The sequence below is a fragment of the Sceloporus occidentalis genome, unplaced genomic scaffold, assembly GCF_023333645.1.
Source record: "Sceloporus occidentalis isolate IW3139 unplaced genomic scaffold, rSceOcc1.0.p SCAF_14, whole genome shotgun sequence".
Classification (NCBI taxonomy): Eukaryota; Metazoa; Chordata; class Lepidosauria; order Squamata; family Phrynosomatidae; genus Sceloporus; species Sceloporus occidentalis.
Genome location: NW_028316994.1, coordinates 18,083,113 through 18,108,089, shown reverse-complemented (window position 1 = coordinate 18,108,089; position 24,977 = coordinate 18,083,113). Strand labels below are relative to the sequence as shown.

The 24,977-nt window shown below is 42.6% G+C and overlaps 1 protein-coding gene across 1 annotated transcript in view; it reads right to left on the bottom strand.

Moving 5' to 3' along the window:
• LOC149304342 (very long-chain specific acyl-CoA dehydrogenase, mitochondrial-like) overlaps positions 1-24,473 on the bottom strand; it is a 28,144-nt gene extending 3,671 nt beyond the window's left edge. The window contains exons 1-16 of the mRNA XM_089479750.1: positions 24,207-24,473; positions 23,551-23,629; positions 18,089-18,163; positions 17,668-17,740; positions 16,510-16,574; positions 16,129-16,263; positions 13,849-13,993; positions 12,765-12,894; positions 8,932-9,057; positions 7,404-7,602; positions 5,907-6,011; positions 4,932-5,018; positions 4,464-4,526; positions 3,465-3,566; positions 2,355-2,452; positions 1,517-1,589 (exon numbers count right to left, since the gene is read on the bottom strand). Of these exons, the coding sequence (XP_089335876.1) occupies positions 1,517-1,589; positions 2,355-2,452; positions 3,465-3,566; positions 4,464-4,526; positions 4,932-5,018; positions 5,907-6,011; positions 7,404-7,602; positions 8,932-9,057; positions 12,765-12,894; positions 13,849-13,993; positions 16,129-16,263; positions 16,510-16,574; positions 17,668-17,740; positions 18,089-18,163; positions 23,551-23,629; positions 24,207-24,271 (1,620 nt within the window). The 5' untranslated portion in view covers positions 24,272-24,473. The remainder of the gene's footprint in view (positions 1-1,516; positions 1,590-2,354; positions 2,453-3,464; positions 3,567-4,463; positions 4,527-4,931; positions 5,019-5,906; positions 6,012-7,403; positions 7,603-8,931; positions 9,058-12,764; positions 12,895-13,848; positions 13,994-16,128; positions 16,264-16,509; positions 16,575-17,667; positions 17,741-18,088; positions 18,164-23,550; positions 23,630-24,206) is intronic.
• Between the last annotated feature and the right edge of the window lie 504 nt (positions 24,474-24,977).

Here is a 24,977-nt window from a genome sequence, read left to right as displayed (position 1 = left end):
TTTTTTACATTGCCCTCTTTATATGCAGAAGCTTTTTAGCAGTATCAGCATTAGAAAGAAGAGAAACACAAGCTTTCAGTATCAGGTTGCAGCGGCAAGTCTCCAATAAATAATGACCTGGGAATGAATGGGATTCTTCTCCAGGCAATGCAACTCTAGTTGTGTGCGCTGGCCTACAAGAGGCAAGGGAAGGAGCCACTGCCTCCAGAATCCCTTACTGAGCAAAACAAAGAGAAAAGGGGAGGACAGATAAGCCTTCCTCACCAGCTCCCTCCAGCATTTTGAAAAAGCACAGATCTATATGTTTGGCCAACAAAATGGAAATCATAAGAAAAGTGGGAGGCTTCAGATGGTCTCTAGAAGGTTCAAAATGTCCCTTCTGCAAGACTTACCTGAACTGATTATATTCATTTTAAATTGGAAACCTGTAAAACCAAAGGGGAAACATAGCACAGCTGTGTTTCTCCATCTTCCTCCAAGTATTTTGGACTTCTCAGAATTCCTGACATTTGGCAAAACTGCCTGGGGCTTTTGGAAGCTGGAGTCCAAGAGACCCAGAGAAACAAAGATTGAGAACCACACTAAGGCTTGGAAATTCCCAATTCCCTTTCGGAATAAAATGATTTTCACCTGCCAATGTAAGATGGGAACCAACTGAACCTCTCTAGGAAGGGAATTTCATAGCCTGGAAGTAGCCACTGAGAAGGCCTTGCTTTCACAGGGTGCATCTACACAATAGTAATAATGCAGTTTGACAATGCTTTAACTGCCACAGCTCCATCCTACAGAATCTTGGGATTTATAGTTTGGTGAGGCGCCAGTGCTCTTTGGCAGGGAAGGTTATAAAGACCTTATTTATTTATTTATTTATTTATTTATTTATTTCATTTGTATGCCACCTTTCCCCCAGAAAGAGACTCAAGGCAGTTCACAGATAAAAAAGAACATTTTAATAACTTTACACTAAAAACGAAAAAAACTATTAAAATCATCTAACTAAAAACAGTATAAGATGATATAAAAATACAGTTGGCCCTTGGTATCTGCTGCGGTTTGGTTCCAGGATCCTCAGCGGATACCAAAATCTGTGGATGCTCAAGTCCCATTAAATACAATGACATAGTAAAATAGTGTCCTTTATATAAAATGGCAAAATCAATCTTTACTTTTGGGAATTTATATAGTTCTAAAATATTTTTAAACTGTGCTTGAATCCATGCATTAAAAATATCCACAGATACAGAGGGCTGACTGTATCCAAAAGCTTAAAAACTACAAAAAAGTTACCTTGTAAAACTACAAACCCCAGAATCCCACAGGATGGAGCTACAGTGCTTAAAGTGGTGTCCAAGTGCATTATTTCTCCAGTGTAGATGCACCCATAGAGAGATTTAGAAATGGCCTGCTAGGGTCACCACAAGGGTGGGCCCTTTTTTAATTCTGTTTAGTTTTGTTATTATTTGCAATGTGTTTTTCTCTCCGAAATGTAAGAAAACAGTTGGCTGTGCCCACTTACCTGTTCGCCACTCGAACTCAGGCTTGGGTGAACGACGGCCGTGAGCGAAATCCCGGTTCCCAAGCCGGCTCTCCTGGTCAAGAGGCAGACAAACAGGGCATGAAGTTGACCCACAACCCAACTTCTTTTACCTACCCCACTTACACAAACCCACCTTGAACTGGGGTAACCAGTTCTACAGCCACAGAATGTACCAAAAAGAAACGTAGGCCGCACTGGAGAGATAACCCGTTTTGGCAGTGCTTTAACTGCCCTGGCTCACGGTTATGGAATTCTGGGAGTTGGAGTTTGTTGTGGGGCCCAGAGCGGAATACAAACCAGACCAGAGAAATTTGGGAACCTCCATTCTGAGCTTGCAAAAATCCCTAAATAATGAACCCTCATGTTTAGTGGCAGTCTGATCTCAAAATATAGACCAGAGGAATTTGCTACTTCCATTCTGGTTCAAGAAAGTTGCTAACAAGAAGGGCTGCATCTGCACTGCAGAATTAATGCAGTTTGATACTGCTTGAACTACCATGGCTCAATGCTATAGAATTCTGGGATTTGTAGTTTTGTGAAACCAGAGAGCTCTGGTGGCACAATAAACTACAAATCCCAGGATTGCATAGCATTAAGCCATGGCAGTTAAAGTGGTGTCAAATTGCATTGTTTCTGCAGTGCAGATGCAGCCCAGGTCTGCTTCTAGCTGCTATCCATGAAGTGCCAGGCCAAAGCATCTGCCGTCTAGCAGAGGCTTCTGAACATAACATAGCCGTTTCAAGGCCGCTGGGCAGCCACAATGTTGATAAGGATTCTAAAGTCCATCTGCCTGCTAGTAGGTGCACCAGATCCGTACCTGCGCACTCGCTTCCCAACCTCGGTGACCAGCAACCCGGCGTTCCCAAGAGGATTCTTCATGGCACGCTGCAATCCGCGGAGCTGGTTGCCTGCATTCTTCAGAAAAACATCAGGGAGAGGCTCAGTGCTTGAAGCTGCAACCTCCTGAACTGAAGACAACTCAGAACACTACTAGGGACTACTTCCACCAACATTGGGCTCCTGAGGCATGAAGTGTCATTAACAAATGAAATACAGTCATTCCTCAACATTTGCATGTTAAGCATTCAAGGATTTATTAGCAGATTATTGCATTTGCTGCCGTCTGCGCTGCTGCCCTATTTGTTGCTCTGTGTCTTCAAGTCATTACTGACTTATGGTGACCCTATCAGTGGGCAACTGAACCCAGGTCTCCAGAGTCACAGCCCAATGTTCAGACCACTGCACCACACTGGCGCTCTATGCGGCCGGGGAAAAAATGTTATCTCTAGGCATTTCTAGGTCATCCAGCACAATTCTAGAAAAGGGTTGCACCTAGAAATGCCAAGAAAAGTGTTCTCCCAGATAAAAGAAATAGCATCTTCTGTTCACAATTTCCCCATTTTCATGGGAATCCTGCATCTCTAATCCCCCCGAAAGTTGAGGGCTAACCATAACCTGTCATCTAGGCTGCCACAGAAGCCCAAATTTGGTTTTAAATTTGTCCTATCTCTCTCCAACTTTTGGAATCATCACAAGGCAGGAAGGAGGAAGAGGCTTCCAGGGCCTGAGCCCTTTGAGAAAAAAGAAAGTGGCGTTACTAAGACAGCCTTCTCCAAGCCAGCAAAGGTGGAAGGTGCCAAGATGGGAGAAGGCTTGATGTTATTTGCCATCAAGTTTGCTTTGACATCTGGGAACCTTACGAATGAGAGACCTCCAAGAGTCCTGGAAGTGAAGTTTTGCAAACAGAGAGTAGCTTCCTGAAGTGAATCAATCCCTCTGCAATACGGCTTTCCTCTTTTCCTACTGCCTTGCACTTTTGATAAAGCTGCCGCAGACGTTTTTCCTCACCTCCCTAAATTCTGCCTCCAGCCTCCCCTTCTCTACCTTTGGGCTCCTGTGTTTCCCATCCTCACCCCCAGCATCAGACCTGGAATCCATTCAGGGCAACAAACAGTCGCAAGATATCGTTGGTTCCCTCAAAGATCCGGAATATCCGTAGGTCGCGCATCACTCGCTCCACGCCAGTGTCCTGGAGAGTTCAGGGAACACATTGAAAATATTAAAAAAGACTCTGGTCAAGACAGACCATCTAAAGGGGCATCACTAGAGGGGTGGCACTTCTGTTCCCCAAACGTCTGCCTTTTGGAAGAACTGGACCGTGACGTTCATCTGCGTCCATTTAAAACACTGAAGAGATAGCATGAGTGGGACAAGGCTCAGGTGGAGGAACAAGTCTGCCACCTTGATTTCCAGCCAGCCTCTGTATCCACGGATCCTGCACCCACGGATTCTATCACCCAAGTTTCAAAATATTCCAAAAAATATAAATTCCCAAAAGCCAATCTTGACCTTGCCATTTTATCAATAAGGGATACCATTTTACTATCCCACTGTATATAATGGGACTTGAGCATCCATGGATTGTGGTACCCATGGAGGGGTCTTGGAACCAGAGGATACCAAGGGCCCGTTGTAAAGTTAAAGATGAAGATAACCTGTTAAGTATAATTTTGCTAAAAATATATTATGAGTAAGTCATAAGGTCTACAAAATACTGTCAGCCCTCTGCATTTGCAGCTTTGATTAATATGTTCTCTCTAGGAATTTCTAGGTCCTCCAACACGGCTCTATGGTCAATGCCCTCCAGAAGCCGCATGGAAGGACCTAGATATTCCTAGAAAAGTGTTCTCTAAGGCAAATAATAATAATAATAATGATAATAATAGTGTTTGTGTTTTTTTCCCCACTTTCACAGAGGTCTTTCACCTTTAACCCCCGCAAATGCAGAAGGCGTACTGTAATGACTAAATTCAGCAAGCCAGTTTGGGGGGAAAGAAGCATTCCAGCCTTTGGTATAAACATCTATGGGGTGTGTGTGTGTTGTGTGTTGTATGTGTGGAGGAGGTGATTTCCCTGGCTTTCTCACCTTCATGAAGCCCATTCCCCCCATGAGCTGGATGCATTCGTCAGTGACAGTCCAGGCAGCTTCCTGCAAATAACAACAACATTTTAAAAAGGACAGAGAATGAACGGTCTCACTCTTTCTAGTCTGTAAAACGTGTGCACATTGTTCAAGGCAAGAGCAAACAAGGTTGTAACAAAAGGAGACTTTGCATGTTAAAATCAGGCTGTGACCCTAAAGCAAACCTATCACACGATTGTCATGGCAAGGTTTGTTGCGAGTGGGTTTGTCTTTGCCACACTGTCTCAGCCTCAGAGGAAGGCAAGAGCAACCCTCTCAGAACAAATCTGGCCAAGAAAACCTCAGGATAAAGTCGCCTTAGGGTTGGCATTATCTGGAAATTACTTGAAAGCACACAACAACAACAACAACAACAACAACGTGCCAAAAAAGATCCATTATCTTGGCCTCCCACCTTTGCTGCTAACTTACCGAGCCAAAGATTTTGCTGATGGCTGCCTCAGTCTGGAAGTCAGAAGCCCCTTGATCCATGTTTGCGCTAATCATGTAAGCCATGGACTGCGGAAGGAAAAAAAGCAGAATTGATCCTTTATTGAATTTGATTCCTATTCCAATTTAATTCTCCTAACACTGGGGCTGCAAACAGATTTTAAAATGGCTAAACAGCTTATTTGGCCTTTTAATGATGATGATGATAATGATGATGATGATGCTTTATTTTTACCCTGCTTCTCCATCGGGATAGAGGCAGCATACAATAAAAATCCATCCAATACAACAATATTATTACCTCCCTCCCCTAAAGCATCAATTAGATTTAACATCAAAATCATCAATTAAAATAAACTTATCAGAGATGGGCGGGTGGGGTTACAAGATGTTCAAAGTGGGGGTCCATTTTTACTCTTTTGAAAGTCTAATCCAGGAGTGGGAATCCTATGGCTCTCCAGATGTGGTTGGACTGCAACTCCCACCAGTCCTACCCAATGCTCACTGGGAACTGCGGTTGAGCAACCTCTGATGGGTTGCACAATTGGATTAGGCCTTTACCAGAACATACGTCTATAAACTAATGTTTTAATCTTAATATTTTCTAAATTACTGTAAAACGCCTTGAGTCCCATTGCGGGAAAAAGGCAGTAAATAAAACAAAATATCCGGTGCTATTTTCAAGAACAAAACCATCTCTTTTTTCAACATCCTTCAACTTTGTTTCTTTTCCTCCTCATATCTCTTGGATGTTTCCAGTCCTTCTCCTGCTTTTTTGATAAACACAAATGACACACTGAGTTGATTTGTAACTGGCTTTTTATGTGTGTTTTACTTTATATGTGTTTTATGTACAAAATGGTGAAGTCCTATAGCCATGAACAACAAAGTCTACATGTTCTGTGCAAAAATTTAGCCCTTGCAGAAGTTTTCATGGGGCCATGTGTCTTTCCTCACCTCCGTCACATACTGGAGCATCGCCATCCGTGCCAGCTTCTCTTGAATTGTTCCAAAATTGTGTATTTTATCTCCGAACTGTGTCCTGTTTGCTGCAAAATCCGCCTTTTGGGATGATGGCCAAGGGAGGGAGGAAAAATGAGAAAATGAGAAAGTGAAGCCCAGCGGTGATGGATCAGGACAAGAGGAGGGAGAGTTTAGGTAGGGAAGGAAGAACAGGCAAAATTAAATGGCCAGGCACTGTTAAAGTTTGTCCAGCAGTTTCACTCTCAAACCCATGTGTCGAAACAGAGCACTGATACCAGAGCTGAAGATGAGTATTGTTTACTCAGCAGGTTGTAATGACAGAACAACATGTATTAAGTTCATACACAATGCATACTGTATATACTCATGTATAAGTCTAGAAATTTAGGTTAAAAAATTGACCCAAAAAACCTGGGTCGACTTATCCATGGGTCAATGTAAGTACTGTATTTTAACTCTCTCACACACACAATGCAAGAGTTTAATCCGCCTTGGAAGCATTGACTCCCTTCTAGTCTCTTATCCATCCAGCCTTTAGTATGAGCAGAAATAGTTATGCTTGCTGGAATTTTGTAAGTTCTTTGGCGTTGTTTTCCTTTGGTTCATCCACTTTAGATCTTTTGTTATATGCCCCTAGGTTTTACCCTTGACTTATTCACGGGTCATATCAAAATCCATAATTTTGGCCCCAAAACCTGCCCTTGACTTATATATGAGGTCGACTTATAGTTGAGTATATATGGTATATATTCTTTGTTTCTTCTGTCTGTCCAAAGAAAGTATGTCCATTAACTCCACGGACTCATAGCTGCAGTTCAGAAAAACATAGAGCCTATACAGACTGGCACTTTGTGCTGGCCTGGGGGCAGAGTCAGGGCGCAGCATCTGGATGACGCACGCTCGACCCGCCCCCCCAGGGCTCCAATACCACTCGCCATGCTAAACAGCGCGCAGCATCATGACGCACCTCCGTCCAAATGACGCAGCGCCAAAGGGACTCCATAGAGCCATGCCACTGTGGCTATGGCCCCCTTTGAAGGGCGCAAAAAGGAGCTGCATTTTGTGGCTCCTTTTCGCACCCTCCAGAGGCTGAATCGGGGCCACGGCATGAGGTTGCTGTGGCCTCAATCCATCTGAAGAAGGGGCGGATGCATGCTGCCCTTCTGTACAGCCTCACAGTCCCCAAGACATTGAGCATTCTCTCCTGCATAAGCTCCTCAAAGTCTTCACAGCAACATTCCTGCACATCCCTTCTATGCTGCCACCATCTTAGTTTTAAGATTTTTACAGCAGCTCCAGAGGGATTCAGCATTTCTTGCAACATGGCTGCACTCACCTGTCTTGCTTATCACACCTTTCCTACATTTAACCTCTTAGTCTATTGTAAATTACATACAAGTACTGATGGTCACAAAATATGGAAGAACCAAGTGCTGGGGTATACCCAAGACGCTTGGTAGGGTCACTCACCGCTTTGGTGATGATCCCGCGCATGGTGCCGGCCAGGGCGGCTGCCATCCCGAAACGCCCATTGTTGAGGATGTTCATGGCAACCTTGAACCCAGTGCCAGGCGCCCCCAAGACGTTCTCGGCCGGGACGCGGACCCCGTCAAAGTGAACTTCGGCTGTGTTGGAGGCCTTGATACCCATTTTCTTTTCCGGGGGTCCGCTAGGAAGTGCAGGAAAGAAGGAAGACATTACAGATCACATAATACTAGAGCTTGGGAAAGTTACTTTTAGGGGACTGTGACTCTCAGCACCAGGCAGTTGGTGGATACTGGGAATCGTAAGTCCGCTCCTCATAAAAAGGGCAACTTTCCCAAGGTCTGTGTAACTAATTATGATGATAACAACAATGACATTTATTTCTTACCTACCTCTTCCTATGGATCAAGGTGGGAAACAACAAATTAAACACAAAACACCATTATTATTATTATTATTATTATTATTATTATTATTATATTCCGCCTTTCTCCCAACATAGGGACTGAAAGCGGCGAACAACAATTATTAAAAAAGAGTACAATTAAAAACCATTAAAAGAGCATATAAACCAAGGCACAGCAAGATGGCTTCTTCCTTTGATGAAATAAATAAATAAATATGCATGTACATATGTATGTAAAATATAATTAATATATCAATATCATAATAAATATTTATTAATAACATATATATTATAAATAATAAATAAATATACATTTTGTATTTTAAAATACTTTATGTATTATAAAGTTATAAAATTGATAAAATGTTAAGAAACAGATAACGTTTTTATTATGATATGTATTATAAATATAACTAATTAATAAACAAATATGTTCATCTAACAAATAATCTAACAGTCAAGTCCCGTATTATGACATTCTCATATTATACAGTTTCAGTTATACACAACCAGGAAAAAAATGTCCTCTCTAGGCATTTTCTAGGTCCTTCACCATGACTCTATGATATTCTTCTGCCAGAAGCTGACCATAGAGTCATGCTGGAGGACCTAGAAATGCCTAGAGAGAACACTTTGTCATTCATTTCAGGTAAGAAATGGGGAATCTCTTAATGCGCTAGGGCTGGGTTTCAAGTTTTCAGGGGCCACATTCCTCAGAGCAAAAAAGGCAAAAAGAGGCAGAGCTCAGAATAATGCATATAAATTAATCACAGCCAGTCATTAATTCTTAGGAGAGATATTTCAATTTTTTAGAATTTGGGGGTGGAAAACTGCCTAACAACCAGAAAGATAGATAGATAGATAGATAGATAGATAGATAGATAGATAGACAGACAGACAGACAGACAGATTTCAAATGGCGGGAGGAATCTGATGGCTTTGGGGCTGTGCTTTGGGGGGTCACACCTTGGCCCCCCATTGCAGATATTGCCATGGGTCATACTTCTCAATAGGCCTTCAATAAGGGATGGGTATCAGCCCAAAAGGTGAAGTGGACTGCCTTATTGGGTTTAATGGTGGAAAGAACTGGATTCCCGTATTACTCACGATGTGACCCCGCCAAAGGACCGCTCCACGATGAAGGCGGTTATCTTGTCCTTCACTTCGCCCGTCGTCTCGTCCTTCACTGGAGTTCTCGCAAAAACGGTAAATATGTCCGCAATGCCGCCGTTGCTGCAAGAGATTGCTTGAGTCAGCCTGAGAAATCTCGCCTGCCAAGGACCTTCTTAGCGGCGGATGCATTTTACTGCCCCAATGTATTAAAAATTAGCTTCATGCTTTTAAGCCAGGAGAGGAAATGCCATACTCTTCGATTTTCCCAATTTCATGAGGCCAGTTCTGACCAATCCACTGCCATCCCACTTTTTCATCTGCTATCAAAATGTCACGGTTTCTCTCTCCTCCTCCCATTTTACCCCTTTGTCCTCAGCCTACTTGTATTGCTGCAAACTGAGCTCAGAGGGCAAAAGTAATTTGCACTCACTTAACTCAGCCAGAGGGAACTGGAAGAGGAAGGGGATGAATCTTAATATTAATAATAATACAGATTTTATTTATACCCTACTTTTCCAAAAGGATCTTCCCCTTCCCTGGAGGCTCAGGCATACGCAAACTGTTGCAGCATCCCCTTGCTTGCTCTTCATTAATAACCTTTGCTATCTTGACCACACTCTTATGGTGCTTGGCCACACACGTCTGTTTTTAATTTGTGAAATGTAGCAGGGTACAGAATGTGTGTGTCATTCCCCCGATCTTGCTGGACTACAACTCCCATCCTCCTCCATTACTCATTACTCCACCTTGAGTTGATGAGAGCTGTAGTCCAACAACATCCAAAGGGCTGCATGATCCCCTATCCCCCCTTTCCTTTTCCCATTCTGCATTGATTATATTCTGGCATTTATTTACATCCAGGCGAAGCTACCAAGTAGAGATCGGGGCAACCAGAAGCACTCTCCCTCAACAATGTGCCAAAACGCCACCATTTTCGGTCAGAGTTCCTCTCCAAATGGTGACCAGAAATATTATTCTATCACTTCCCATTGCTATTTTGAGAGGGACTCCAATAAAAACAGACATATTTAGAGATGGGGAGTGTTTTGCATATTTTCATGCATGTGTATGTGTGTTGCCATGTGGTTTTCAGGAAAAAGTCCCTATCATCATCATCATCATCATCATCATCATCATCATCATCATCATCATCGGAACTCTTTAGGAGCTGTGTGTGACCTGCAGGCTGCATTTTCCCCATCCATGTTCCCTACTGCTTTTTCCGTTTTTGTTTTCTCTTCGATTTTTATGATTCAAGTGGTTTCATTCCTTGGGGAATTGAAGTTATTGAGCATTATATAATTTAACAAATAGATACAGCAGGGAGGCTCACTAACCCAAAGACCTTACTTGAGCCCTGAAAGAAGTTTTGACTGCGTACACAATTTTACAGTAGTGTAAATGGCTGGGAATGATGCAGCCTTCCAAATGATTTCTGGACTACAAACCCCATCCTCCTCATAGCCAGCATCAACAATGGTGCAGAAGGCTGGGAAATGCAGTCCTACAATGTCTGGAGGGCTATATGATTCCCACCTATCATTGCTCCTGAAAAGCCTCCAAATATTCAGTGGTGTAGCTAACTGCTAGCTAGCTAACTTTCCAGAGCAGCTTTGACAGGATTGCCAATTTTTATATGTGGATATAGGTTTCCATATGTTCCCCTTGCTTTGTGGCAACCTCATAGGCTTCATCTAGGACTTACGCGATCGCCTGCCGTCTGGCCTTTAACAAATGCCAGCGCTTTGGCACCTGAGTCATTACAACCAGACATCAGATGTGCCATGCAGATAAATTTAGTACACTTATACAACAAGAAAAAACAAAATGGGGGTGAGAGGGGGAATGTAGGCGTATGGGAAATTCTTTTAGGACTAGAAGGAAAAAGGAAAGGAAAAAGCTTGCTTCTGAACATGTGCAGAGTATCTGCCCTACCAGAGGGTCCCAGAGAAAGGGGCTTGGCATTGTGGGCCCCTTTGTTGGCTGTGGAGCATTTTCCCTGGGCAGAATGGCTCAGGCATCATCCTCCTTTTCCTTTTTAAAATAATTTCCTGAGAGATTTTAGGCATGATTTTAATCCTGTTTTTGTTGTTGGTTTTACATAGGGACGATTTTAATTTGGGTACAGTTTTCCTCCTCTTCGTAAAGCCTGACCCCAGCCTTCTCGGGGATACGGCAGAAAGTGTGCCATAAACATGGTTATAATAAATACAGCTGGCCTTCTGTACTCACGGATTCTGTCTCCAGGGATTCAGCCATCCATGGCCAGAAAATATTTCTTAAAATCCCAAAAAGCAAACCTTGATTTTGCCATTCTGTAACTCTGGAGACCTGGGTTCAATTCAATGCTCAGCCATGAACCCCCCTGGGAGACCTTGGGCAAGTCACACTCTCTCAGCCTCAGGGGAAGGCAAAGGCAAACACCCTCTGAAGAAACATGCCAAGAAAACCCCATGATGGGTTTGCCAGCCACAGATACAGGCAAAACGTCAGGAATAAATTCTTCCAGAACATGGCCACATAGTCCAAAAAAATCCCCAAAAAACTATGGAAGTTGGCTGTGAAAGCCTTTGACTTCACAATATAGAGTATATTTATTATATAGATGTCCAGTTCTGGGCACCACAATTCAAAAGGAGGTTGAGAAGCTGGAGCATGTCCAGAGGAGGGCCACCAAAATGGTGAAAGTTCCGGAGGCTTAGAGAGACTTAGGGAGCTGGGTATGTATTGTTTAGCCTGGAGAAGACAAGGTTAAGAGGGGATATGATAGTCCTGTTTAAATATTTGAGGGATGTCATATTGAGGAGGGAGCAAGCTTGTTTTCTGCTGCTCCAGAGACTAGGACCCGGAGCAATGGATGCAAGCTGCAGGAAAAGAGACTCCACCTAAACATTAGGAAGAACTTCTTGATGGCAAGAGCTGTTTGACAGTGGAAGACTCTCCCTAGGAGTGTGGTGGAGTCTCCTTTTCTGGAGGTGTTTAAACAGAAGCCATCTGCTCTGACTGTGAGTTCCTGCATGGCAGAATGGGGTTGGACTGGATGGCCCTTGGGGCCTCTTCTAACTCTGTGATTTGATGATTCTATATATTATACACACAGAGTGCAATACATATAATAATTCCCTAATATAATGCAGAATACTAAACGATTCTGTAGAATTCTGGGGGGATGCAAGTACAAAAAAGTAGCTCTTCCAAATTTCCCCCTTCTGCACACCGAGGGTGGGAACATCTCTCCCCATCCGCCCCTCTGCGCCTCCTTTCTGTTAGGCCTGAGCTTATGGCTTGAGCAAAATGTACAAACCAAGCTGCATTTTGCATTATAGATTTGTAGGCCTTGCTTACCTTGTCAGAGAATGGGTCAAGGCAAGTTCTCCCTGCAATGGCCTCCAAGTGCCAAAAGATTAAGATGTTCATCTGGGCACCTGGTTAAACAACTCAGTAATTGGCATGGGAATGTCCCCCCTTTTTCCTTGATCCAAACCCTGTAAGTGAGATGACACGATCTTTTCTAGAAGCTTTTGTAGCAAAGATATAAACAGTAGGATGCTGTCAAGCAAAGGATTTTGCTTCACAGCTGCTTGTAACTCTGCGCAGACAAGGTGGCATATATGCTTTTGTTTCCTTTCTTTCCTTAAACTTGTTGACATTTGAGTGTGCATGTGTGCCTTATCTTTCTTTTTATGTCATTTGTTGAGACAAAACAGCCTTTCTTGAGACCAGGTCTGTGTGGTCATTTCACCTGCCTCATACTCTGAACCAGAAGGGAACTCAAGCTATGGTTTTGTACTGCTAGTGTTACACTTTCCCTGCACACCGCAACTCACCTGATCCAGATTTTGCTGCCGTTCAGGGTGTAGTAGGTGCCGCAGGGGCTCAACTGCGCTGAAGAGCGGATGGAAGCTGCATCCGAGCCGCTGGCGGGCTCCGTCAGGCAGTAGGCAGCAATGGCCTCCCCTGGAGAAGCGGGAAAGAAGCACAAAGACCCATAAAGAAGAGGAATGGAGAAAGGGCATTCATGGGGAGACAGAGAGGCAACGCTCCTCCACCTTCCATTCTCTATTGTATACTAGTTCATATCATTTTAGAGATATTTAATCATGTAATGTTGTTGTTTTAGATTGTATGCTACTTGGCAGGTTTTTATTCTTTTCCACCCCTTATTTTATTTGACCCTTACTATGGAAAGCGCTGTGCAAACTTTACAGTGCTCTATAAATAAATGTTAATAATAATAATAATAATAATAATTTATCACTTAAAGCAGGGATTAATGCAGGGATTGGGTCAAACTGAGGGACTGCAACTCTCACTGACCCCCAGCTGGGCCAATGGCAGAGGATGATGGGAGCTGTGACCCAGCTCTATTATTATTATTATTATTATTATTATTATTATCATTATCATCTTTATTTATAGCCCACCTTCCTCCCAGTTCAGGGACTCAAGGCGGCTAACAAATTTAAAACAGTCTAAGTTAAAACAGTATAAAACATTAAAAATACAAAGTTTTAAAAAAATTAAACAATTGAAGCTAAGAGAAATATTACATTATTACATATACTTGTTCACTGCCTTGAGTCCCTATATTGGGAGAAAGGCAGGCTATAAGAAAATAATAATAATAACAATAATAATAACAATAATAATAACAACAACAACAACAACAACAATTTAAGAATTTAAAACTCTTTAAAACAAATACAAAACAGCACCCGTATCAATATGCAAAGCCCTGGGGGCCATAAAAATGTTTTTATCTGCCATCGAAAAGAAAGCAAAGACCACTATCTCTATGGCCACAAATGGCCACCCGCTCTCTAGCACAGTTGCTCACAGCTGCTTTGGAGGCTCCTCACGGAGGCTAAACGTCTCGCCCGCCGTGCTCCAAGAAACAAAAATGTGCCCTACCTGTTGCCAGTTTGGGGAGATATTTCTCCTTCTGGGCCTGGTTGCCATAGAGGAGGATGCCCTTGAAGCCGATCGACTGGTGAGCCCCGAGGGTGATGCCCACCCCAAGGTCATGCATGCCAACTATCTCCACCAGCCGGGCGTACTGCAAGGTAAAGGGAGAGAAGCAACATGGGAAGGTTTACATATTTGAAGGGGCGTCATATTGAGGAGGGAGCAAGCTTGTTTGTGCTGCTTCATAGAATGGGTCATGGAACAATGGATGCAAGCTATAGGAAAACAGATTCCAGCTAAACATTAAGAGGAACTTGCTGACAGTAAGAGCTGTTTAACAGTGAAGCACATTCCCTCGGAGTCTGGTGGAGTCTCCATCTTTGGAGTTTTTAAACAGAGGCTGGATGGCCATCTGTCCGGGGTGCTTTGATGGTGTATTCCTGCATGGCAGAAGAGGGTTGGACTGGATGGCTCTTGGGTCTCTATGAGTGTATGATTCTATGAGTCTAAAGTCAAGGTGGAACATTTTGGATGCTCAGTTGTGGAAGACAGAGAACATCTTACAAGCTGCTGGTGGGGTACTCTCCCCTCAACACCCCCCACACCGCTGTCTGAGGCTCCCCCTTCCAGAGGAGAAAACAGGGAAGAAAACTAACACACACAAACACACATCCAAACACAAAAAACTGCCTTGGTTCACTCAATTCATTACTGCCAACTCTGACTGGCAGGTGCAACTCTCTAGGGCTTCCAAAGCATTACTTGGAAATCCCTGGGACATTCCTTTGCATTCATTTTTAATAACGCCCCTTTTGCTTTTAGGTGTCTTTTCTTTGACATAACCATACTTTAAAACTGAATACACCCATCCCTCCGTAGGTATAGATTTTGCATTCATGGGTTTGAAAAAATTCACACACCATTCCTCCTCCCCCGAAAAATCAAAGGTTGATTTTTGCCGTTTTATATAAGGGATGCCATTTTGCCACACCATTGTACATAATGGGACTAGAGTTATAAGTAATCCCACTAAGCATAGGGATTTGTAACAGTTCCTAGTTGTTATGCAAACATACCACTTATGCAATTACAGTGGGCCCTTGGTATCCGCTGGGGTTTGGTTCCAGGACCCTCTATGGATATCAAAATCCATGGACACCCAAGCCCCATTATATACAATGACACCACAAAATGATAACCCTTATATAAAAGGGCAAACTTAAGGTTTGCTTCTTGGAATGTATATATTTTAAAAATATTTCCAAGCCATGGATGCTTGAATCCGTGGATAAAAAATCCATGGATATGGAGGGATGACTGTATAGCAGAATACAAGTACAGTCAAGCCCTCCGTATCCATGGATTCCTTATTTACGGATTGAACTATCAATGGCTTGAAAATATTCCAAAAATATATATAAATTCCAAAATGCAAGCCTTGATTTAACCATTTTACACAATGAACACCATTACATTATGTGATTTTATATGATGGGACTTGACTATCCTCAGATTTTGGTACTCACAGGGAATCCAGAAATCAAATCCCAGCAAATGCCAAGAGCCCACTGCATCTAAAAAACCAAACTCAAGAGAAGCTGGAACTTCTCTCTTGACAGCTTCCGACTTAAACACAAACCAGCCATTTAGCTTCCAAAACCAGGCGCTGGCGGAGAGAGCGAGTGTTTTGCTTTCAGATGGTTCATTGTAGACAAACTTTGCACCATGCACAAAATTATGGAAAATATTGTATACAAAATTATCTTCAGGCTATGTGTATAAGGTTTACACAAAACGTACATGAATTTCATGCTTAGACCTGGGTCTCATCTCAAGGATATCATTATGTATATGCAAATATTCCAAAATCTGGAGAAAAAAATGCAAAACCCAAAGCACTTCTGGTTCCAAGTCTTTCAGATAAGGGAGACTTAGCCTGTAATGTCTATCATAGTTAATGCTGCATGCTGTTTGATGTTGTTGCTGTGTGCCTTCCAATCATTTCTGACTTATGGCGACCCTAAGGCAGGCATGTCATGGGGTTTGCTTGACAAGATTTGTTTGGAGGAGGTTTGCCATTGCCTTCCTCTGAGGCTGAGAGAGTGTGACTTGCCCAAATTCACCCAGCGGCTGAGTAGGGAATTGAACTCTGATGTCCAGAGTCGTGGTCCAGCACTTAAGCCACTACGCCACGCTCGCTCCCACTGTACACAATCCTAAACTTGTCCCTTTAATTTCAAATAAAGATGTTTACCAAGCCACCTTGTGTGGAGGTGGGATGCTCACCTGTGTGTTGCTGAGCCCCAGGCCGCCCAGGTGGACTGGGATCTGCAGTCCAAAAGCGCCCAGCTCCTTCAGCCCTTGCATGGTCTTCTCTTCCACTTTCTCCAATGTGTCATTTTCGGCTGGATCATTGACCTCCTGAGCAGAGAAAACAGGGAGAGAAGAGGGGAAAAACAGAGGGTTATCTGTTGAGCCAGCCCAAAAAATTAAATTAAAAATTAAAACTCACTCGCACACCTTTGCAAGCTTACCTTCCCACTATTGCAATGTGAATTTTCAGCAAATAATCCATCAGTCAATCTCCTGCTGGCCAGGCCCTTTGCCAGACCCCCATCTCACCCCCAATTCTGGCAGAATCGATGGCATCCCCCCAAAACCTCTTACCTCAAAGAATCGAGAGACTGGGCCCACCAGTTCTTGCAAGGTCTGGGTTTGATCTGCAGTGAGGGCTGGAAGAGAACCAATGGGGAAGGAAAGGGGATGGTTAAATTTGGGTCTGGGGTCACTCCCTCTTTGCTTGCCAAACTATGGGGAGGTTGCATGTGATTTTCTAGGGACCCAAATCATAGAATTCCCTTAACAACCTCACCTTGGTTCTGTGTTCAAGATTCTGCACATTCCAACTGTGCCGAGGAAAAATGCAACACGCAATTCCCTCTCTTATTCCACAAATTCCCTCCGTTCGAGGGGTGGGTTTGTTGGCCCGTCTAAGCCAGGACTAGTAAAGCTGGGCTCCACCACGAGCCTCATGACCCCCACCACCCCACGGGCCAAAACTACATAGTTTTCCAACAAAAAAGGGGGGGTTGCCATTAGAGAAGGCATCTAGCAATGGTCTTTTTGTATACAAGACAAGAGGGCAACCTCCGGTTAAGTCCAAGTCCGGTCCAATAAAAACTGGAAATAGATGGCTCAGTGCTTCTTGTTTCTTTATTTTTAATTTTTTAATTTTGGCATTGAGTGGAGATTTTCTGGGTCTGATGCCCAATTTGCCCAATAAAGGCCGCACCAGATGGGTGGATGATGGAAACTATGGCACAATACATCTAGAAAAGTGCCTACTTGCTTGCTTGCTGTATGATGGGAACTATAGTAAAATATATCCAGAAAGTGCCTGCTTGCTGGCTGGCTGGATGATAGGAATTATAATAGAATATATTCAGAAAGTGCCGGATGGATGGATGGATGGATGGATGGATGGATGGATGGATGGATGAGGGGAGCTATAGTACAATACATCTAGAATGTGCCTGCTTGCTGGCTGGCTGGATGATAGGAACTACAGTACAACACATCCAAGAAGTGCCTGCTTGCTGGATGGATGGGTGATTGGAACTATAGTACAATACATCCAGAAAGTACTGCTTCCAGGATGGATGGATGATGGGAACAATAGTACAATACATGCAGAAAGTGTCTGTTTGCAGGGAGGAATCTGCTATGGGTCAAACACGGTCCTGATGGTTGTGCAAATTCTCCCTTACCCGCCCCTCTTTCCACATCTGTTCCCTGTAAAGACACACAAGCACACACTGCTTTTACCTGAAGGATAAGGGAAAACTTGCTCGGTGTTGATCTGACCCTTGAACATCCCCACCGCAAAGGACTTGGACTCCTGCAAACGGGAGAGAAGCAGCAGGCAGTTAATGAGTAATTTGATGAGTAATGCTTTTTCTTTTTTAAAAGCCCCTTATCGCTATAAACGTTTAACATCACCATATGGACCCAAGAGCTTATAATGTCGCTTTGCTTAGCATAGTTTGTTGTGCTTGCATGCCTGCAAGTCATTTCCGACTTCTGGCGACCCTAAGGCTCAGCCTAATTGCGGGGTTTTCTGGGGCTGAGAGAGTGTGACTTGCCCAAGATTGCCCAGCGGGTTTCCATGCCAAAGAGAGGAACCGAACCCCGATTTCATGCTCAGAATAAATTAAAAACAAAATTAAATTAAAGGAGCAGCACATACTGTGGCCAGAGGCGTCTTTTCAGACACGGCTTGGGAAGCAGAATCAGTCTTGGCGCCCGGTTTTTCCAGCACGGCCTGCAAAGGGCGACAAAATATATACGTCATTTCATATTTTTATGCATGAATTAACGTCACACCGAGAAACATGCAAAAGGCAGGTGGAGCCCCTCTTCTCTGGAATGCCGAAATGTGGAATATTCCAAAACGCGGCTGAGTCAGTGACACTTTTGCTTTTTGGAGGTTCAGAGACACAAGCATCGTTTCATGCACAAAAATATTAAAGGTATTAAGATAGGTATCCCAGGCTAGGAGAGCAAAGGGTTATTAGGACCTGCGGAGATATCTAAAAGGAGGCTTTCCAAGCACTTTGTATGTTTTGTGTCATTTCATACTGTTTTTATCTAGATGTTTTTCATTGTTTTTAAAATTGATTGCAATTTTTAAACATCATTTTTCAAACAATTTTATCTGTCAGCCGCTCTGGGTCTCTTTCAGGGAGAAAACGGACGGAGAAAGGAAACAAATAATAATATAGGGCAGAAAGTCTTTAAGTGTTGTACTGTTTTATAGTGCAGTGTTTTTAAAGTCCTTTTCAATCTGTGTTTTATTCTTGGAATGAGTGATCTGTTTTAATTCTGTAATAATTTAGTTCTCTCTTTTGTATGTTTTAATTGTACTTTCCTTTTAAATTGTCAGCTGTTCTGAGTCCCACTTTTGGGGGAAAAGTGGGATGTAAATAATACATTAATTAATAAATAATTATTGATAATGATGCACTAGTGGAAATTTGATATCCCAGTTTTTGCATGGCTTTTATCCACCCAAACGAAGTCTTGGAGGCTGAAATGACAAGCCTTAATTACCGTCATTAAGAAGGAGCTTCAAGCTAAACCCGGCTACTATTTTGGCCCCACCCCTTTTGCCTTTGGCTCCACCCACCACAGGAATGCTGCCCTCCAGGATTTCCCTGAATTCGAACTCGGGCCTCTGGCTGAAACAAATTCCCTGCCTTCGCTCTACAGTAGCAATCCAACTCTGAATACAAAGAGGTGGACGAGCCAAACGTAACCTGTTTTTAATTGACTTGTTCTTAATTATTTTTTTTTGGGGGGGGGGAATAAAATTCTAGAGCTGCCTTAAGCTGTGTTTTTTGTGCAGCAAAACTGGTGTTAAACTGAATGCCAGGAGAATGGGGTGGATCACTGCTGTTGCCTCCACTGAGCAATATTTGAAGCAGAACGTTAGGCCTTTTAATAATAATAATAATAATTTGTTTTATTTATATACCGCTATTCCAAAGATCATAGCGGTGAACAGCAAGTAAGCTAATTAGCAAGTAAGCTAATTTGCCCCCAACAGTCTGGGTACTCATTTTAGCTCCCTCCTCGGAAGGATGCAAGCCTGAGTCGAGCTTGGGCCCTTTTGCTGGTCTTGAACTCGCAACCTTGTGGTTTCGAGTGAATGGCTGCAGGACAGGCATTTAACCACTGCGCCACCAGGGCTCCTAGTTTAAGTCTATTTGCATCCATATAATGAAGGATCTTTATGGGACCCAAGTCTAAATACAAAATTCATTTAGGTTCCAAATGCACCTTCTACACTGAGCCCAAAGGCAATTTTACACACAATATTTGTAATGATTTTGTGCATGACACAAAGTTTGTGTCCATTGAAACATCACAAAGCAAAAGGGTCACCATCACAGCCAAGACATGTGTACAATTTTGGAGTATTTGCATTTACATAATAATAAGGCATCTTTATGGGACCCAAGTCTAAATACAAAATTGTTTTGGGGACCCAAGTCTGAGTACAAAATTCATTTACATTTCATGTACCCCTTATGCACAAAAGTAATTTTATACACAATATTTTGCAATAATTTTGCGCATGGAACAAAGTCAGTAAACACTGAACCATCAGAAAGTGAAGGGTTCGCCGTCACAGAAACTCCTGTGAACAAGAATATTCATCAGCTTTGCAGGGATCCCAAAACTTTGGAAGCTTTGTTGCAAAAGATAAAATCAAATTGCAAAGCAGGTTAAAATGACATTTCTTCTTATTTCTTCTCCGCCAGCCAAGTACAGAGCGAACCGTCCCATCGCCATAAAGCCTGGCGTTACCTTTCCCCTAAATACACCCCGTTCCAGAATTAAAATCCTCCTGGAATAATATGACCTTTGGCCCAGAAAGTGCCGGCGCAACATCTTGGAAGAAGGCCAGCGTTCGGAAATGACAGGTTGCAAACACAACATTGTGTGCATCTGCATTTGAAAGGCGTATCAGGTTACGCCCAGAACCACAGAAATTGCGTCATTAATATTATTATTATTTAATTACATCCCGCGTTTCTCCCAATATCGGGACTCTATTTATGCACTGGGGTCATGCGCAGCCCAGGGAGCGCATTTTATACATCCCCGGTTTTATTTATTATTCTCTAGACCGCCTTTCTCCTAAATCAGACCCAAGGAGGCTCACAAAACATACTTAAAAACAAACAATACCATCTTAAAAACAGTATTGCAAACATTAATACTAAAGGATGATGATAGCAAGAGAAAAGGAGAAAATCATTAAAAACATACAAAGTTAAAAGCATTAATTTATAACAATAATAATGTAGGTTTTAAATTAATTGCTGTTGTTCTCTGTCTCAATCCATTGGTAGAAGCAGGTAAGAACTAAAGATGATGATGATAATGATGACTATTGTTGTTGCTATCATTAATTATTATTATTACTACTATTTTACTATTATTATTTTACAGATGCAACCAGGAAGTAAAGTCATTTATTGTGTTTGTTGTATGTATATTTGTTTGACAGCAAAGTCTTCTTCGTTGGTTTATGTATGTATGTATACATATATGTTTTTATGGACTGTTAAAAGCACATATACTACTACTACTACTACTACTACTAATAATAATAATAATAATTTGTATTATGTCTGTGGATGGTTCATTGTATTTTAATATTGCATTTCAGTATTTTATCTTATTTAATAAGCACTGTCAAACTGGATTATTTCTGCAGTGTAGATGCAGCTGTAGAGGGTTAAATATATCCTTATCTATCATGAAGTATATTAATAGGGGCGGCAAGAGTTAGTAGTATATGTTTTATACTTTGATTTTTGTTTAATAGTTTAGTTGTATTTGTTTAGTTATTGTTTGCATTTTACATATATTTATAAAATGTGATTGTGTTTATGCTTATCATTATTATTATTCCATTTTATTTATAGAGCGACGCAGATTTCCCCTGCGCTGTACAATATTAGTAGCCAAAATACAGATAAAAGCCTACGATGTACAGCCTAAAACAGAATAAAGTTAAGAAGATATTAATGTCGTTAAGAAAGAAAGAGTTGTGTATTTATTTATGTTTAATATATGGGTTATAAAAGTTTGCAAATAGTATTTTTAAAAGGCCAATGAATGTGGGATGGAGCAGGAAAGAAGTATTTAGTCAGCAGATGATGACAACAAAACCAGTTTGCTTAAGTCACTGGGGCTAATGGTTTTGGGGTGCAATTTGTGCCACCAAACCATGGATGACTCAGGACATAAATTTGGAAGTCTCTCACCCATTGATGGGTATAAACACAGGAGCAACAATTCAATGTAAAAATGCAATGTAATATCGCAGTCAATGGGGTCCCCCCCAAAAATCGGATGCAAAGGCTCTTTATGGGCCCAAAGGAGGCCCCTGATGCTAGGGAGGATCTCACAAAGGTGCATCCAAATAAATACATTGCTTCTAAACTCTGGAGACAAGTGGAGGCTCCCTTTTCCAAAATGCCTGGAGCAGGAATATTTTGGACCCCCCCCCCCCCCCAGATTTTGGAATATTTGCCTAGATATAATGAAGCCTAAACACAACATTCGTAGGAGGCAGTGAGGTGTAGTAGTTATAGTGCTGGACTACCAGGGTTCTGCTTTGGAGACCAGGGTTCGAATCCCAGCTCAGCCACAGAAACCCACTGGATGGCCTTTGGGCAAGTCTCACTCTCTCAGCCTCAGAGGAAGGCAATGGCAAGCGACCTCCGAGGAAAGCCTGCCAAGAAACCCCCAGAATAGGGTCAATGTAAATTGGAAACGACTTGAAGACACACAACACATGGCTGGAAAGTCACTGCATACGCTATCTTTTGATAGGTTTGTGTACACCAAACCATCCGAAAGCAAAGGGGTCGCCGTCTCAGCCATCCGTGTGGAAGATTTGGGATTTAGGGATACTTTGGATTAAAGGCAACGCAACCTGTCCTGGTGCAAGTGTTTTCTCGCTTCTGCTGCCCGGCCCTTTGGAAAGGCAAATGCAGATCTAACCCAACAAGAGATTTTGCAAGCATAAATGGGATTAATCACCGCCTTGCAAAAATAAACAGGAAGCTCCTTGCCAGAATCGGTAATCCCACCCGGCATTATAATCCCCCCCGGGCCCAAATCTAATCCCCAAAAATCAGCACCCGCCTCAGATGCAGCATCACAAAGAATGGGGCAATGGGACAACAGTAACAATACTTTTTGTATGCTCCTACATATATGTGTGTGGTATATGACTACAAGGTATATACCATATATGAGTATATGGTACATAAACATAAAACTATATTACAAACCGGTGTGAGCCGCTGCAATCTGTTCCCCCCACAATTTAAATTTTAAAAAGATGTCAGCACTTACCTGAATTATAATATCACAAATAACAACAATAGATTAATAACAAAACTTTTGGTATACTCATATATGATATGCGTGTGTGTGTTTGTGTGTAGTATATAGGTATATATCATATATGAGTATATAGTATATATCCATGAAACTATACTATAAATGTATGTATGTATGTATGTATGTATATCCATACACAAATCTGTAATATAGTTTTATGGGTATGTAAATAGAACAATAACAAAACTTTTTTATGCTCATATATTATGTGTGTGTGTGTAGTGTACAAGTATATGGGGATATGCCATACATAAGAGTATAGTATATGCTACATACCCATAAAACTATAAACTATAAAACTATATTATAAACTTGTGTATGTGTTTATATATACACACACATTTGTAATATCTTTGTGTGTATATGTACATGTGTATATATATATATATATGTGTGTGTGTGTGTGTGTGTGTAATATAGTTTTATTGGTATATAAATATCACAATAACAAAACGTTTATGTACCCATAAAACTATATTACAAATTTGTGCATCTGTGTGTGTGTGTGTGTGTGTGTGTGTGTGTATATATATATCTGTAGTATATAAGTATACAAAAGGTTTTGTAATTGTTATTCCACTGCTCTGTCATTTGTGATACCCCTCCAAAGACCTTAGGTAGGTAGGTGTGTTTGTGTGTGTGTATATTGTTTCATGGTGCTGCTACATGGGACCCCAAAAGCAAAAGAGACCCCTAAAGACCCCATGGACCCCGATGCCATACCTCTGCAGCCTGGGCAGCATAGAGCCTCACTCCGAGGATTTGGGTCGGGGGCAGCGTCCGGACTGGGACCCCTCTAGACCTGGAGGAGGCAGAAAAACTGGGGTGAGACACTGACAGCCAAAGACAAAGGTAGGGGATAATAGGGACTGCAGCCCCAACAACCAAGTCTGGGGAGTTGCAATCTGCAAAACTACAACCCCCCCTTGACTGGCCACCCAACACCCTGCACTGACCACTCTGCCCCACTGCCAGCCCCCCCCCCCTTTTCTCTCTCTAAATAGCAATGAAAAGTTTAAACACCTTTCCTCCACAATCCAAACCCCCAAAATGTGATGCTCACCCTTGGGAGGAACTACAAGTCCCACCTTCCCCCTCCTAAAGCAATGGTAGAGGATAAGGGGGACCGCAATCCCAATAACCAAGTCTATTGGGGGATAATGGGGACTGCAATCCCAACCACCAAAACTGATAGGGGATAACAGGGGTTGCAGACAAAACAACCAAGTCTGGGGAGTTGCAGTCTACACAACTACAAACTCCCCTGCACTGACCACTCTGCCCCACTGCCAGCCCCTCTTTTCTCTCTACATTTGCAACCCCCCCCCCAAAAAAAAGTTGCAAGACTTTTCCTCCCACCCCCAAAACGAGAGGCTCACCCTTGGGGGGGACTCCATTTCAAGAGGCTCCAGCAGAACTTGGGGGGCAGGCGAAGGGTCTGCATGGTCTAAGAAGGCTAAGCCCTGGGATGTGTAGTTTCCAAGGGCAGCTGGAGGGCCTGCTTTTGCAAATGTTGCTTCCCCAGTTGCAAGGGCCTTTGCTCAATGGCTCCTCTCTCCGTCTCTCTCTGCCTTGCTGGCTTACTCACTCTTCTTCTTCCTAAACTCACCCCCCCAACAAGGTCATGGGTTTGGGAGGGGGGAGGAGGAGGAGGAGGAGGAGGAGGAGGGCACTTCCTGCCCCAGGGCATCTTGGGAGTTGTAGTTCTTGGGCCAGGTTGACACGTGGCTTTCTTTTGCACATTCAGTGCAATGCATGCCAAACTTTTTTCCAGTGCATTACCAAACTCCCCCTCTTTTTTTTGGACTCCAATTCCCAGAATTCCCTCCAGCTGGAGAGGATTCTGGGAATTGGAGTCCAAAAAAAAAGAGGGGGGGTTTGGTAATGCACTGGAAACTCTTGACTTGGAGACTTTCCTAATTATTATTATTATTATTATTAAGACTTTCCAGTGCATTACCAAACTTCCTTTTCCTTTTTTGACTCCAGCTCCCAGAATCCCCTCCAGCCAGCATAGCCCCCAGGATTCTGGGAGTTGGAGTAAAAAAAAGGAAAAGGGAAGTTTGGTAATGCACTGGACCTGGGGACTTTGCAATGCTGTCTGGAGGGGATTATGGGAGCTGGAGTCAAAAAACTTTTTAGGAAACTCC